This window comes from Panthera pardus, unplaced genomic scaffold, assembly GCF_024362965.1.
Source record: "Panthera pardus isolate Hobbes unplaced genomic scaffold, ASM2436296v1 HiC_scaffold_8, whole genome shotgun sequence".
In the NCBI taxonomy this organism is placed as follows: domain Eukaryota; kingdom Metazoa; phylum Chordata; class Mammalia; order Carnivora; family Felidae; genus Panthera; species Panthera pardus.
Window position 1 is genome coordinate 56,951,188 of NW_026527013.1, and position 17,167 is coordinate 56,968,354.

The 17,167-nt window shown below is 57.2% G+C and overlaps 1 protein-coding gene across 11 annotated transcripts in view; it reads left to right on the forward strand.

Annotated features, from left to right (window-relative positions):
- IQSEC1 (IQ motif and Sec7 domain ArfGEF 1) overlaps positions 1-17,167 on the forward strand; it is a 425,063-nt gene that overhangs the window by 385,300 nt on the left and 22,596 nt on the right. For all 11 annotated transcript variants that reach the window (XM_053896942.1, XM_053896947.1, XM_053896948.1 and 8 more), the window contains 3 exons: positions 11,758-11,919; positions 14,715-14,837; positions 16,373-16,539. In XM_053896942.1, coding sequence (XP_053752917.1) covers positions 11,758-11,919; positions 14,715-14,837; positions 16,373-16,539 — 452 coding nt within the window. The remainder of the gene's footprint in view (positions 1-11,757; positions 11,920-14,714; positions 14,838-16,372; positions 16,540-17,167) is intronic.

Below are 17,167 nucleotides of genomic sequence, written 5' to 3' on the forward strand. Positions count from 1 at the left end.
GGTCATCAGACGTCAGCCTGGCACTGACCCCTCCAAACTTGGGGATGTGGCCAGACTGCCCAGTGGTTACGGACACATGCCCTCTACTCTTCCCTGTGCCCTCTTCTAGATTTAGGGAGACTTGGGGCCACTTTTGAGCCATCCCTGGCACCAATGGAAGTGCTGCTCTGTCTTGGGGGTTCAGAGAGGCCTCGACCCACAGGGTGGGTGTAAGGAACGGGACATTTACATGGGAGCAGCCAGAGGTCTCTGGGTCACTGGTCCTCACTCAGCTAAGAACTAAGAGTCTCAGACACCTCACATCTGCCAGGGTGCTCTCTCCTGAGACGCCCATCAGCCCGTGGCTCGCGGCACGTGAGGACAGCCTCACCACTGCACGAACCATGGCTGGAGCAGCGCACTAGCAGGAAGGGCCATATCCTGCTGAGCCCACCCTGAGCTCTGTCCGGAAAATGCGTTCCCACCTGCTCCTGGGCACAGGCCAGCTCCCAGACCCAGGCCCGTGCCCTCCTGGGGGAGGCTGGAATGACCTGGGGCTCGCCTAGTGTCCAAGCCGACCTCTTGGACTGGCAAACTGCCAGAGACGTCCTGAGGGTGGGGGTCCGAGCTGCATCGGCAGGTGGAGTGCAGAAGAAAGTCCCTCAACCGACCAGTGTTGGTCTGTGTAGATTAGCTCTGTTTTGAGTTATGTGTGCGGCACGGGAATATGTTCCCGACGGAAAATGAAAGCCTTCCAGTTAGGATAGCATTCCCTTTGGCTCTTGTCATTTCGGAGCCTCTCCCCCCAGATCTTTATTCCGTGCGTGGGTGTGTGTGCTCTTAGGAACTGCAGACAGCCTGCCTGGGCTCAGACTGGCCTCTCTTCTGTACGGTGGGGCTGGGCCCAGTAGCCTCCACCTCGCAGGGTGTGAGTTGTACGCGAGCGGGTGTGTAAAGTGCTCAGAGCAGCGCCTGGCACAGAGTAAGTCGTATCCAAGTGTTAGCCACGGTTGCTGCGGCCTTGCTGACATCATCTGGGGCCTGGAGTTGTGGACGTCCTCTACTAGGATATCGCCGCACGGCTTGCTGTTGGGAGATCTCCCCCGTCCGTGTGCATGGCCCCCTCCCTCCTGCTCACTGCTGTGTAGTAGGCCCTGGTGTGGCTATTCACATCACCGATCCGGCCAGTCGTTCCTACTTCTTCTTCATGATTACTAACCACCTATGACCAGGAGTGTGGATCTGTTCTCAGCATACACTCCCAAGGGCGTCTGCAGGGAAGCTAGCTAAAAGCGGTATCATGGGGGCTTAGGTAGGCACGTTCTCCATTGAAATAGGAGCTGCCAACTTACTCTTTAAAAGGGGGCTCTACCCATTTCCTCTCTCTGCTGCTGGATCCGAAAGGTCGTCTTGCTCCCGCATGCTTGGCAACAGTCCGTGTTGTCTCCCCACCCCCAATCAGAGGGTAGAAATAATTCTCTCTTGGTCGTTTTAGTTTGCATTTTCTAGCTTTGCATCTGTATGTGTCTTAGCCATTTGTATTTTCTCTTCTATAAAATGCCAGTTTATATATTTTTTTTAAATTTTTTTTAAGTAATCTTTATACCCAACATGGAGCTTGAACTTAGAACCCCGAGATCAAGAGTTGCGTGCTCTCCTAAACTAGCTGGGTGCCCCCAGTTTATATATTTTTTATATGTATTTATTTAAATTCAAGTTGTTTAACATACAGTGTAGTATTGCTTTCAGAAGTAGAACCCAGTGATTCATCACTTAACTATGACACCCAGTGCTCATCCCAGCAAGTGCCCTCCCTAATGCCCATCACCCATTTAGCCCATCCCCCCCCCCACACACCCCACAGCAACCCTCAGTTTGTTCTCTGTATTTAAGAGTCTCTTATGGTTTGCCTCCCTCTCTCTTTTTATCTTATTTTTCCTTCTCTTCTCCTGTGTTCATCTGTTGTGTTTCTTACACATATGAGTGAAATCATACGATATCTTTCTCTGCCTGACTTATGTAGCTTAGTATAATACACTCTAGTTCATGTTTTTTGCTCAGTTTTTGTCATGTTGATTTACTAGTAGTTCTTTATTTATCATGGATACTGATCATTTGTAATTACAAACATTTTCTGTCACTTGTCCTCTTTCTAATTTTTCTTTTGAGATATAATTCACACACCATAAAATTCACCCTTATAAAAAGTGTGCAGTTCAGTGGTTCTCAGTTATGTCTTTTAACTTTGTGCTCTTTCATCTAACAAAAGTTTTTTTTGTTTTTTGTGTTTTTTAAATTGAGATAAATTGACATATAACATCAGTTTCAGATGCACAATGTAATGATTCTATTTTTATGTATATTGCAAAATGACCACAATGCATTAACATCCCTCACCACACAGTTACATCTTTTTTCTTGTGATGAGAACGTTTAAGATCTACTCTCTTAGCAACTTTCAAATATACAATCCAGTGTGCTATACAGGAAGGTTTTTTTTTTTTTTTTTCAACGTTTTTTATTTATTTTTGGGACAGAGAGAGACAGAGCATGAACGGGGGAGGGGCAGAGAGAGAGGGAGACACAGAATCGGAAAAAGGCTCCAGGCTCCGAGCCATCAGCCCAGAGCCCGACGCGGGGCTCGAACCCACGGACCACGAGATTGTGACCTGGCTGAAGTCGGACGCTTAACCGACTGCGCCACCCAGGCGCCCCATGGAAGGTTTTAATTTTAATTAGCTAAATTAACAAGTATTGTTTCATTTCTTTGGCTTTTCATGTTTTATTTTAAAAGGGGCTTTGCCCCGCATCATAAATATAGTTTTAAAATACTTTCTTCAGGATATTTGTATGCCCTTTAGGACTTTAAGCTGAAATTTGTTTCAGGGAACCATACAACGTGAGGGGTCCAATTTTTTTTTTTTTTTTAAGAGAGAGCACGCGCACATATGCAAGGTAGAGGGGCAGAGGGAGAGAGAGAGAGAGAGAGAGAGAGGGAGAGAATCCCAAGCAGGTTCCACGTTCAGTGCAGAGCCTGATGCAGAGATCAATCCCATGACCCTGGGATCATGACCTGAGCTGAAATCAAGAGTAGGATGCTCAATGGACTGAGCCACCCCAGCGTGCCCTATTATTATTCTGCATAGATTAGCCAGTTGTTTCCAAGCAATTTATTGAACAGTCTGTCCCTTCTCCATTGACTTCAGGTTCCACCTAATTCCTACATGAATTGGATCTTTTCACTCATTCGACAGATATTTATTGAGCACCTGCTACTTATACCAACCAGGCAGTGTTTTAGGGACCTGGAACAGATCAGGGAACAGAAAAAATCCACATTCAGGGTTAGAGGACCTGTCCATTTCTGTGCAAGCATCAGACTTTGAGTTTCATGGTTTTTTTTCTTGTTAGGACAAAACCCCTCTCTGGTTCTTTTTAAAAATTGTCTCGGCTGTTTTGGGCAGGTACTCTTCCATGTGAATTTTGGGAGTCTTGCATTAAGACCCATGAGCGATCCTGGCTGAATTTTCACCAGCATTGCCTTCAACTCAGAGAATAACTTGGGGGAACTTGTGCTTTAACAGCATTGAGGTCCAGCCACTGGTGGCGATCGAAATTAAAGTTAACTAAAATGTAACATGAATCCAGTCCCTCTGGTGCACTGGCCACGGTGCAGCTCACCAACCACACGTGGCTATGTGCCTTGGAGCACAGATCTAGGACAGTTCTGTCCCCGCAGAACGTGCTCGTGGACAGCCCCACTCTAGAGCGCTGAGGGACAGTCAGCAGCAAGTCTCTGTCCATGCGGGGTGTGGGGGAGGGCAGTGGGGCTGGCCCCCAATGGCAGGAGCCCATGGCCTCCATGTGAAGCATTCCCCTTGCCCACCAGGGAGGCTCCAGGGCTGTGAGAGTGTGTTACGGAGCACTGGGCTTCCTCCCTCTCAGCCTTCACTGCCGCCGAGCCTCAGTTTCCTACCTCCAGAGGTTGTCGTATCGGAGAAACCACTTTTCCAAAATCGTGTTATTTAAACAATTGAGCACCTTTCTTACACAGATTGAGCTTTTCAGCTCATAAGGCCCTTCCACAGATATATGCCTACTGGCATACCCTCCCCCCACCCCTGGAGCCTCCCAGCAATGTGACCAGTTTTTCCTGGAGCTGCCGGCTGAGGGAGGGCAGAAGATGCTAGTGGACACTGAGCAGTCCAAGGCTGGGGTTCCTCCCCAGAAGGTTCCTCTTCACCACTGCCTACCTCTGCTCCCCTCTCTCCCTGTGGGTCACTTGTCTCCCAGCCCCGCCCCCAACCCTTGCCCATACCCCTGACTGCCCCAGGCCCACCCCCTCCCGGTAGTAAGCTTTCCCGACAGAGAACCCCAGCCCCCCAAAGGGGTACATGGCGGATCTGAATGATGCACCCAAAGTGGGTAAGTGAGCCCGTGGTCGGGGAGGAAGAGACCCTGGAACGTGAGGCCAGTTGGCCGGAGGGGCATCCTGGAGGAGGCAGCAGTCTGCCTGACATCCAGCTGTTCCTCCGAGCACTTGCCCTTCACAAGCCCCGGGCCACTCATTCAGCTTACAGCGCTGGAGGGAGGATGAGGGTCCAGGAGCTAGAGGAAGGAGGGTTTCAGCCCCTGTTCTGCCACATCCCAGCTGCAGGGACTTGGCAATTCCCTGCACTCTCTGAGCCTTGCAGGCTATACCTGGAAAATGGGCACAAGGTCTCTGCCTCCCAGCGTCTGGTGATGATTATATAGTGGAACCAAGAGCCTTGCCTGGAGGCTGCCATCAAGGAGGTGCTTATGGGTGGAAGCTGGGGCTCCTGTGCCCAGAGCAAAGGGGAGGGGGCTTCTAGGAACTCAGGCTTTAGGAGGACCCAACAGGAGGTTTGGTAGACAGAGCAGTCATAGAGAATGACAGTGGCTAACAGTGACATGTGCTTAGAGTGGGCCAGACACTGTTCTATGCGCCTGTCATGTTTTAAATCCCATTCTTCTGCGGGAAAGGGATTCTGTTGTTGACCCCACTGTACAGATGGGTGAACGGAGGTTCCAAGAGGGTCACTTGCCTGAGGTCACACCGCTAGTCGGGGGGGCAGGTTGGAACTCACACCCCCCCACCACCCGGCTCCTGAATAGCATCCTCTTAGAATGCAGTGTGGGAACTTCTATGTGTGTAGCCCTGTGCACCCCCACCAGCTCACTGGGCCGCGGATATAAACTGAGAGTTCAGGAGGCGAAGCCACGCCACTCATGGGAGGCCACACAGCCCAGCAGTGGTGGTCCTTGGGCCATCACCGTGGCAGGAGCTGGAGTCCCTACCCCCACGGCCCTGATGTGGTCCCCTGTTGCTGTGCTCCACACACATGCTCACGGGAACAGGCCTCACTGTGTTGGTCTCCCCCCTGCCATGCCCCTCTCACTCCGGCAAGAGCCCTGGCGACTGTACAGAGGCCGCCTTCGTCACGGGTGGACCAGACCTCTCCCACCTCTGAGTGTTCTCATCCCCAGAGCTGCCCTGTGATAAAACAGGGGCCTCGTGAGGGAGTGAGCACCTGGCTTCTGAGGAGCATGTAAGGAGGGCCTCAACAACCACTTGGTGTGCCCCGACTCTTGCTCGGGCTGGGAGCTGTTGACAGGGGCCTCTGAGGTCCCTTCCAGCCCAGGGCCTGGCACTTGGAGGCAGGCCTCCCCTCCACCCCATGCCCGGCCTCTGGGGCCTGCCAAGCTGCTGCCCTGCCTGTTCTTTCTGCACGCCTGCTGCCCCCTGGAGCCGCTGCGGGAGGCGGAGAGCCCGGGCGGGAGTCTGGGATGCTCTGAGATTTCACCCTGCCTGCATCCACGGGTGCTCAGCCGCGCTCTGCCTGCGTGGGGAGTGGGCTCCGAAGGTGCAGAGCCGGGTCGGCTCTCTCAGTAAGCAGCAGGGCTGGGGGCGGGCTTCCGATCTGCTAGCCCCACCCGCGTGCTCCTCACGCGCGACGTGTCTCTTGGGATTAATGAAGCTAAGCCCGACGACAGCCAGCCCGTATACGTACATATTAGGTCCCAGGCAGCGTGCACAGCACTTCGTGTGCATCACCTCCCTGAACTGTCGCAGCGAACCTGTGACGCTTGGCTCTGGGGAGCCGGGGCTCAGAGAAGTCAGCTCTCGCTCGAGGCCACAGAGCCGGACGTGCTGGCTGCAGGGTTCCAGTGGGCTGTTCGCCGTTGCTGGTAGTGCTGACATTTAAATGACTGGCTCATCTAGGAGCACCTTGAGCTGCTAAGAGGAAGGTCGGGGTCCCACTACCCTGGACATGAGCTACCCATCGAGCCCGTGGGCCTTGCTGCCCTCACGGCCCTGGAGGTCCCTAGCCCTGTCCCGAGGATGGGAGGGGCTTATGCTGAGTCCCTCGGGCAAGAAAACAGTGCCAAAGCAGGCCCCACAGGGCATACAGCCACGCTGGAGGGCAATTCCTCCTCCTCTCTCTGTGATAAGTGCGAACCCCATTCAGCCTGGGTTCCCGGCATCAGGAAGAACTTCGTAAAGATCAGAGCTGGATGAAATACAGTCTGAAAAGGCGGTGGTGCGCTTGCCGGTCCTGGAAGCATGCGAGCAGATGGCAGGTGGTCACTTCCTGGTAGGACGCCGGAGGCATTTGAGCCTGCGTTGCCGGAGCGGAGGGCGCTTACAGGTGTGCAGGAGCTGTCTGAGTACTGAACCTGTCCCCGTGGCCAGCTGAGACCAGTCACGGGGATGGCACAGCCTCCTGACCGCAGAGTATCCCCAGGGTACCGTAGGTAAACAGACCTTTGCGTTGGTGTCTGTGAGTCAGGGCTGTTCTCCATTCCAAGTGGCAGGAACCCAATCAAACTGGTTTAAGCAGAGGGCTTACTGGTTCTGGACCTGAAAAGCCGTTGGGCGACTCTCAGCCGTTTTCCCCAGAGTCGTCCTCTGCCCCACCAGGGCGGGAGGCCTGCCAGGAGTCCTGGGCTCACGGTCCAGCCTCACGGCAACCCCAGGGGAAAGAGATTCTCCTCTCTCTTTGGCTCCTGCCAGCTCACACCGCACTGCTCGCTGTGGTCAGCAGGATTCCGAGCTCTGACTGGCCAGGCTGGGGGTGAGGTCAGCCTGCGGGGTGAGGGGGAAGAGCGGGTGGGGTGGGACATCCAAAGGCCATCCAAATGGCCTAGACGCCGGGCCGGGAGGTGTGGACAGCTGCCCACTCCCACTTCTCTTCAGCTGCTCCAGCAACTGGAAATGACAGGGGAAGCCCATTGTTGGCCCTGCAGACCGCTGCTGGGAAAAGAGCCTGCAAAGCACTTAGCTTCGCGTTCCAGTAAGTGGGTGACCCCTAAGTGCGGTGCCCCGCCTCGTAACTGCCCTCAGCGGAGTCCCGCAAGCTTGGCGTCACCGCCGGCTGCTCGCAGCCCTGCGACGGGAGATGCACGTAAGAGACGTCACCCGTGTGGTCTGCGCGTGCTCACCTGTCACAGCCAAGTCTGAATCAGCGGCTGACGTGGAGAAAAGCCGGCCTCGCCTGGTGGCAGGCAGCAGGGCCAAGCTGTGGACTCTCCCGCTCCAGCCTGTCCTGCTGACGCCTTTCGAGGGCTCTTTCCGGCAGGGCCCAGAATGCAGCAGCAGGTCAGGTGTGGATGGCATAGCTGTCACTCTGGGCACCTATTGACGCCGGGCCCTTGGAGAAGCAAGCCGGCTCAGCAGGTGGATAGACTGGATTTCCAGCAGCAGTGATGGTGGGGAGGGCGGAGTGGAACTTTGGGGGGCGTCTTGGAGCAGAGGAGTGGGTTGACACTCCCAACATGCTTTCTCTCGCCTGGTAACCCGGAGCCAAGTTCTTTGACCTTTCTGTGCCCCCTTTTAGTTACGAGTCAAATAAGGCTTTTGCATCTGCCACTCCTTCTAGCAGGTCCCCCTCTTCCAGGCTCCGGAGGACATGCCCTTGGCTCCTATGCTGTGAGCATTTCTATATCCCAGGAGTTGTTTCCCTTCTTTATCACGCTCCAGGTAGGGCGTTTTTCAAGGATGGGGACTTTGTTTGGACCACAGGTATGCTAGCACAGCCCCTGGCCCAGAGCAGGTACTCAGTAAATGTTTGTGGAATGAATGAAGAAGTGACTCAAGGGGAAGAGTGTCCACCGGATCTTGTCCTGCAGGGGTTAGGAGGCCCTGAAAAGGTTTTAAAATAGGGTCCTAGTGACCCAGGCTAAGGCAGCCCTTCTCCAAGGCACGTTTTGTGCCTCCTTTGATGGGCATGCTCTGTGTGGGCCAGACCCTTGCCGGACCTAAGGGTCAGGAGCCAGGTGAGCCCCAGTCTGTGCCCTCTTCAGTCTTTAGAGCCTGGGGTTCCAGACGGGAGTCCCACGGTACCCTTGTAGGAAGGGAATGTAAAGCCACAGGTGGGGAGGGAGACAGAGCCCCACCACCGTGTCTGTGCTTGGGTGGATGCTCTGTGACCCAGTTTCCATGGCCGGACTAGCCCTCCTCGGCCAGTCTGGGTGGGCTCTGACGTGCTGGCACGGCACAGGTTAATTTCTCTGGCACGCTGGCATCCATCATAGGTTGGCCAGGGGCTCTGTTCATCAAGTCTCTCAGGGACAAGACAGCGGGGGTGTCCTTCCCGGTTCCCTGTGGCGAGAGAAGGCGCCATCGCCATAAGGGATCATACAGCTCCCATAGGAAGAGCATTGGCCAAAGCATGTCATGTGGTCCCCTAACTGCCACAAGGGGAGGTGGGAGGGCAGCACTCATGGCTCATCCCGCCTGTGTCCCTTCACCCAGCAGGTCACTGTGTGTGACGCCTAGCAAGATCTGTGGGCACATGCCCTTTCAGTCAGCATGGAACAGTGTGAGGGAGCAGGTGGATCCCAGACCACCGCCTGGCAGGGCCCCCAGGAGCACGCTGGGGGCCTCACTGCACTGCCAGGGAGGGTGGGGCCAGCACAGTCCTGACAGGCAGGGGACTCACAGCAGCAGATATCCAGTGCACTGGCCACGTGCTGTCAAGGAAGTTGCTGAAGGCCAGGCCACTCCAGAGGCTTCCTTGGATAGCCACATTCATCCTGACCCTGGAGCTCCCAGCCTGGCCCGCACCCCCCACCCCAGCTCCCTTCCATGCCTTCTGCCACCACATCTTTCCTCTCAATTGCTCAGCGAGCTCCTGGTCCCTGCGCAAGGCCCAGTCAGATTCCTTCCTCCTGCGACATCACTGTGAAACCTGCCAGGTGGAATCAGTCCCTCCCACGTTTGGTTCAGACTGGGAGCCAGGGCCGTTGGGTTCAAAGTCAGATCCACCAGCGAATATTGTCATCTCTACCCTTGAGCTGTGTCTGAACACTGGCTGCTCTCCCCACCTCCTGCACTGTAGTCTGGATGCCTGTGGGAGCCTCCTCACTGGGCTCCCACCTTGGACCTAGCCTGGCTCTTTACAGAGCAGACAGCGGGAGCTTCTCAAGCATGGACATCAGATCCCATCATTGCCCTATTCTTAATATACTGGGGCTTCTCACCCCACTCAGAGGAAAACCAGATTCCCCCTGTGACCTCCACAGTGCTGTGGGGTCTGGCCCACCCTCCCTGCTGCTCTTCTGCCCCTCCCCTCACGCCCCCACTCTCAGCCACCCTCAAGCAGCTTCCTGGTCCTCAATCCTGCAAAACCCATGGCTGCCTCAGGGCCTTTGCATGCACTATTGCCTCCACCTAGGAAGCTCCTTAATAACTTAGGTGCCCAATGTCACCTGCTCAGAGAAGTCCTCTGATTCTCCCGCAGGAGACCTTCCCTACACCCTCCTGCCATCATTCTGTCCCTTTGTCCTTGAGACCAAGGGTTAGAGCCTGCCTTTGTGCTAGGCATTTGTTCATGACCAGCCCTGTTCACTGCTATCATCCCGAGCTGGGCCTAGTGAAAAGTAGACTCTCTGTCCTTAATCTTTGAAGAATCCGCATTCCCCTGGCCCCTTGTAAGACTCTCCCTCCAAAGTGCATTCCACTTTCCCTCTGCATTCTGCTCCTCCCCGGGTAGAGGAGCCCAAATCTTGGAAGTCTGACATGCTGTGTGATGTTGGCAGGCTGGGCCTGGATCTGGGCCCCATATTGGGGACTCAGGGGAGGGACCAGGCAGGCCCCGGGGTGGGTGGCTGATGCAGGGTGCCTGAGCGAGGAGGTCCAGCCCAGCTCTCCAGTCATTGCCACACGGGAGCACAGGCCCAGGAGTGCCAGACGGCCTGATTTTTCAAGAGAAGCCAGAAATCTGGATTCTGTGTTGAGCTCTCCCAATTTCTAAATGCTGGCGACTAACTAGAATTCTTTCCGCTAATGTCGCATGAGCTAAAGAAAGCCCATCTGCGGGCTTGCCGCGGTGACCCCTTGCCACAGGGTTGGGGTCCTGTAGGGGCTGGCGTGGAGCAGGGCTGTGAGGGAGCATGGCCTGCCCTGACCACAGCACGAGCAGCTGAGTGGCTGGGGAGGCCTGGGACGGGAGCAGTTCTAGGTTGGATACACCAGAGTCATGGGGAGGAATGGGGTATGTGGCAGGGGGTGGAGGTGGGGTCCCACCAGGGGTGTGGGAGCAATGCTACTCTGTCACCACTTCTGTGCTGGGCCCAGCTAGCCAGCAGCTGCTCCCTGCCAAAACTCCTGAAGGTGATGTTAGGGTGTGTGGTCATCCTGGGGTAAAAATAGCAAGGTCACCTTGCAGCAGGAAGTTTGCTTTCGCTGGCAGGTGGAAATACAGTATCTGCTGGACGCTGCTGTCAGCCAGGAGCTGCATGGTTTACGGGGACAGGTGGACACTGGCTCTCACCTTCCAGGCTCCTGGGGGACAGCAGTACACGGATCTCTACCTGCTGGAGCAAGGGAGGGGGCGGCTCCCAGTTAGCGGGTAGCCCTGCTGACCTCACCCCTGCACGGTGCCAGGTACACCACAGCGGTTCCACAGCTCCTCGGGCCCGTCTGAGGCTCGGGGGTTGTCAGAGGACACCTGCTTTCCGAGGGTCACACATGCGGCCCCGTCACACCACCCTGTGAGGTCAGCCAAGCCTGTCCTGGGCCTCCTGCCCAGCCCCTGAGGGGGCTCCCTCCACCACAGCCCACCAGGGCCCCATGGCTCCCAGTGCAGGTGGACACACTCAGCCCTGCAGGGCCAGCCCAGCCCTTCCCGGAAACTCCCTTTGCCCAGGAGGGGTCAATGCTGCACCTTTGCTTCCTTTCCCATAAGTTGGAGCTAGTCACGAGAACCTTCCACGGTGCTTACCGCACAGATCATTCCAGGCACCTGACTCTGTTCAAACTCAGGAAGTCCTTACAAGGGTGGTTGAGGCCCCTGGTGAGGTGACGGGGCTGTCAGGCTCCTAAACAGCCCAGGTTACAAGAGTACCAACCAGCAGGGGGAGTGTGAGAAGTAAGTTAATATGTGTAGGTGCTTGGACATTGGTGCTCAGAGTAAGTGCTCAGCGCCTATTAGAGACTGTTTACTCTCGGTGGGTGGAGGGCAGGCCAGCATATGCTGGGCAGGGGGTTCCAGTCTGCCTGGCTGTGAAGTACAGGGCAGTGCAGAGTGGTAGGGGGGTGGGGAGGGTCCCTGCTCCAGCACCCGTGCCCACACTCCTGCCAGTGGCCCAGTCCCAGCCCACGCCCGGTGCACAGTCTGGGCACTCCCGGGTTCCCTCATATTACGGGCTCCGGGCGGAACAGGATAGGGCACTTAGGGTACCCAGGGAGGAGAGAGGCAAGCCAGGAGGGGCTGGGACAGCCAGGGCTAAGCCTTTCTCTCGTCCCATCCCCAGGAAGCCTGAGAAGGGCGTCCAGTACCTCATCGAACGTGGCTTCGTGCCTGACACGCCAGTGGGGGTGGCCCACTTCCTGCTGCAGCGCAAGGGCCTCAGCAGGCAGATGATCGGCGAGTTCCTGGGCAACCGACAGAAACAGTTCAACCGAGATGTGCTGGAGTGAGTTCCACGGCTGGGGGGGGGGGGGGGGCGGGGGCAGGGACCTGCGCGCACGCAGCGTCAGATTTGCCTGCTTACTGGAGCGTACACCCAATCCTCCCCTTATCTCTTTATTGCTCTGAGACACAAACGGACGCCCCCCGCGGGTTCGTACATCACACCCTGCCGCATACGTGTGTGCTTGCACCCTCGGGCACCGTATGTCACACATGGACCCCACGGGCCCCCTGGCACACACCCTCAGCACCTCCATCCCTCTCCAGCAGAGCCGAGCCACTGCAGGGCTCGGGGGTTGGAGGTCTGGGCTCCCTTCCCCAGCCTGGCTGCCAGCTGTCCCAACACGCCCTCAGGGCGAGGGGTGGGGAGCCCAGAGAGACCCCCGGTGCCTCCCTCCCCTGCCTCTTTCCTGCCTCTCCTGGCTGGGAGATCTCAGGGTGAGAGTCCAACCATGGCTTGTGGCCAGAGCCCTCCCAGCTACTTGGAACTCTGCAGAAAGCCGGGTTTCCAGCTCCCTGGAAACTGCCGACAGTTTGAAAAGCTCGGACCCCAAATCTCTCCATTCCTCCTTGAGACTGCCCTGAGTAGACAGGCACCCTGCGCTTGGACCCTTGGGTCTGTTGTAGTGCAGTTACTGTGCACAAGCCCTGTGTCTTCCCCTCACACTCAGGGGTCGGGGCATGCCGGGTCTCGCTAACTCCCTCTCTCAGAGGAGGAGCCAAAGCCGCAGAATAGCATGGCACAGGGTGGCTCAGGGCCTGGGGGAGCACCTCCAGCCCGTTGAGGATTTTCCTGACCAGGCAGCTGCACAGAGATGTAGGCCAGGAGCAGAAATCAGAGCAGGGTAAAGAGCGGACCGTTAGTAACAAGGGCAGCGCCCTGCATCCGTCCAGCTCTGCCCCACGGCATGAAAGAACAAAGCAAGGGGGGCGGGCTCGGGCCTGCTGGGGCCAGGCGCCTCTGCAATAAGGAAGAGCCTGGCCATGCGTGTTCCCGCCATCTCTACACTTCCCTGGGAGGAGGCGGGCATCTGCCCGGGGCCTCTTTTTCGGCTCAGGGAGGAGCTGGCCTCGGTGCTCCCCCCATCCCCACACACACACCCGGACTCACGTACACACGTTTGTCCTCATTCGGGCACACGGACGCCCACTTGTACACACAGGTAGATGCGCAGGCACACAGGATGCAGTGAGCCAGGCCTTTGGTGGCAGCTGGCTGTGCCTGGCACCGGGCATGCCCACCTGGGCTGCTTTCTCCCTGCTTGGCATTTGTGTTCCCCCATCAGGAAAAGCCTGCTGCCACTAGTGTGGCTAGTGCCCCTCTCTCTCTTTAACCCAGCCTCAGGAAGCAGTCCAGGGGAAAGCAGATGAGGTCCTTAGAGAATTGGGCCTAAGGCTGTCTTGGGCCAGCCCCCCATCCCCTGCCCCCGTTCCTGCGTTCCCCCCCACACACCCCAAGCTGGCTGCTGGTGGTAGGAAATCCAGGCATTGTTCTTCCCCATCAGAAAATAGCAGCAGCCTGAGGAAGTAGCAATCCTAACCCCACCCCCCACCCCCCACCCCCACCCCCACCCCCACCCCCCACACCAGGCGTCCAGCTCAGATGCTAGTCAGCAAAATTACTCCGTGTGGCCCCGTCCCCCTCCCCCACCTGCTCTGCCCCAGCCTCCGAGGATGCTGCCCCCAGAGCCGTGAGCACTCAGAGAAGTTGGAGGCAGCACAGTTTATGCCCAAGCCCATGGCACCCAACAGAGGGAGGGCGGCCCTGGAAGCGAGGACTAGGCCCCCCCATGGCCGAGGCCTCTGCAGCCACACCCGGGGTAGCCATGGCTTTGTTGCAAATGGATACACTGGATACCAGACCCCGCCTTCTCTGTTCAGGAAAGGGAGCATGCTGTGCTGGGGGGCAGCGCTGGGATGAGTGGAATGGACCAAAACCCGGTTACCAGCGCCTTCTGTCAGCTCCGCCTCCACTCGGCGGATTGGCAGATGAGGATGGCAGAGGTTCTCCAAGATGCCTCTCGAAAATTCCCGGCAAAACCCAGGCACCTCGCCCCAAACCCTCCACGTGGGAGGACCGGCTCAGGGCAGAGTTAGCCCGGCGAGTTAGCACCCTGGGCCTCCGCTTCCTCCTGGAGAAGATGGGCGCGTGCTCCTGGCATCCCTCGCGGACAGCCCGAGCAGACCGGAGCAGTAACGTCTCGCTTTGTGCCCTGTGGACCGCGCGCCCCGAGAGCCGATTGTTTGTGCCCCGGCGGCCTTTATCAGGAGCAGCCATAGGCTCTGTCTGGCTCCTCTGTAGAAAATCACACACGTACGAGGCGCCCGGGTGGCGTCTGACCCTTGATTTCATCTCGGGTCATGATCTTGCAGTTGTGTGAGTTCAAGCCCCACGTCGGGCTCTGCGCTGGCAGCACGGAGCCTGCTTGCAATTCTCTCTCTCCGTTGCTCTCTGCCCCTCCCCCACTCACGCTGTCTCTGTCTCTCTCAAATAATTTTGAGAAAAAAGAAAAAATTACACACATAGATATAAGCACTAATGCCTTCCCATAGTTTCAGGGGGGTCTGTAGACATCCCAGAAGCATGGGGGTCTTTGGGCTACATAATCTGAAGTGTTTGCTGATTGGAGGAAGCCAGGCGGAGGATCCTCCTGGACAAGAGGCGGCCGGCCGTCCTGGCTCCAGGCAGCTCAGCACCTGCCCCTGCACTGACTCCCTTTGCGCTCCGCCCCCAGCAGGAAGGCCGGCAGAGGCCCTGCGGGCAGCAGGCGCTGACGTGGCCTTGGTGTCTCTTTCCAGCTGCGTGGTAGACGAGATGGATTTCTCCGCCATGGAGCTAGACGAAGCTCTCCGGAAGTTCCAGGCACACATCCGGGTCCAAGGGGAGGCTCAGAAGGTGGAGCGGCTCATCGAGGCGTTCAGGTTGGGGGCGGGGCAGGGCGTGGGTGGGCGTGGGCAAGAGGAAGGTTCCTGGTCGTGAGGCCCAGGGCCTGGGCCCGAATCCCCCTTCACCCCCTCCCCTAAGCAGGGTCAGGTGGCCTTGCCCTTGCCTGGGAAGATGAGGCAGTGGCCCCTTCTGCATGCCAGGGGCTGTGCTGGTTATTGCCAGAAGCAGACTTTTGGACAGTCCGTCTTCCTCCAGGTCCTCATGAGCGTCACTCACTCATGAGCCCGTGTCCCCATCGTCCGCCCATTCACAGAGGGCAGCCAGTCTCACACAGTGACCCAGAGCACAAGCTGCAGAGCCACACGGCCTGGCTGTAGCACCCGCTCCACCGCTTACTAGCTGTGTGACTTTGCCCTAGTGACTTCATCTCTCTGTGCCTCACGTCCTTGCTTATAGAGTGGGGATAACGAAAGCACCTACCCTGGACAGAGTGGAAGGACTGAACCCCTTTGGACGTGTGGGCATGCTTAGCCCATGCCTAGCATGACAGAGCCCACAGTCAAGGGCAGCTATGACCCTACAGTCATTCATCCCGGGACTGTGTGCACATTGACTGGGTGGGATCCTCTGTGCCCTTGCTGGGTATGGGACACACGAGTCAGCCACTGACCCAGCCCTCCAGGCTCAGCACCACTGGTGGGGCCAAGGTGGGGAATGAGGACACAATAGGAGGACAACTCTGGGGCCCTGAGGGGGGGGGTTGTTCAGGCACTTCCTTCCAGGAGGACTTCTTGGAGGTGGCGGCACTAATGGAAAAGGCAGGATTGAAGCCCACGTCATCTGAGCTGTGATAGCCACTGCCTTAGTCCTGGCACCCCATGGTTCCTCTTCTCTGATCTGTCCCCCTCACCCAGCTCCCCCTGAAGTCCCCAGTGGATGGGGGCCTCTTGGAGTTTGGGGCAGGGGCGCACATTTGAGGCAATGAGAACAATAAGCAGAATACATTAGTGAGGCTGTTGCTTCAGCTGCTGTAACAAAGATGCTCCAGCAGCCGTGGCTGAAACAAGATGGAAGTGCATCTCCCTCTGAGCTGGCATGAAGGAGGCCCAAGCCGGGCTCCCTTCATCTCAGGGTCCCAGGGAGCAGGGCCAACACCCACCACCACAGGGGAGAGGAGTGGGCTCTGCCTTTTAAGGTACAGCCTCGAAGATGCCCACATCCCATCTGCTCTTATCCCATTGGCCAGAACTTAATCACCTTCTGGGCTGCATCCAATCCCGAGGGAGACTGGAGCATGCAGTCCTCGTCCTAAGAAGGCATTGCCAGCCTAAATACAGGTGGGAGATATAACCAGTGTGAGAAGGAGAGAGTGGATAGAGCGGCCTTCTGCCTGGCAGGTGTTATTTACCCCCGTTTACCAGATGCAGAAACCGAGGCTTGTAAGGCAGCACCCGGCCTCAGCCATTAGGTGCCAGGGCCCAAGTGATGGTGGCTGCCGTGTGTGAGGGCTAGACCCACTCCCTGCCCTGACTGAAGTGGTCCTGACCCTGCTCCCTCTCCCGGCCCCCAGCCAGCGATACTGCATCTGCAACCCTGGGGTGGTTCGGCAGTTCCGGAACCCAGACACCATTTTCATCCTGGCCTTTGCCATCATCCTGCTCAACACAGACATGTACAGCCCCAACGTCAAACCTGAGCGGAAAATGAAGCTGGAGGACTTCGTCAAGAACCTGCGAGGTGAGCGGCCCCGGGTCCCGGGCTGTGGCATACAGCCGTCCCACACTCTGCACACACACCCGGCTGGGCGTGGGGCCAGGACGTGAGTGCGCTGGGCGCAGGGCAGCACAAGGGAGCTGGGCTCCAGCGCACCCAGCCATCGCACACAAGGGCCTTGGGCGAGCACCGGCTCCACAGACACGGCACAAGTCATCCTGAAGAGGGCAGACTCCTGTCACGCTCCGTGACACACACTGGGAGCATGGACGGAGTGACCCACACCCGGGTCTTGTGCTGTGATGGTTTTAGCTTGTTTCGCAAAGACGCACAGGGATTTGACAGGTGGGCAAGCTCAGCCCAGCTCGGGAGGGCCAGGCCAGACATGGTCCACAGAGGCTGATGGAGTGATGTGAGGGAGCACAGTCGGGAACAGGGCAGGAGCGGGGAAGCCAGGCAGGGGAGGGGCCGGGCAGAGAGTCTGTGCCACCATCACTGCTGTGCCCTCTCCTACACTCCGTGTTCCTCATGAAACTGACTTGACTTTTTTTTTATGTTTATTTTATTTTTGAGAGAGAGACAGAGTGGGAGTGGGGGAGGGACAGAGAGAGAGACACACACACACACACACACAGAATCTAAAGCAGGCTCC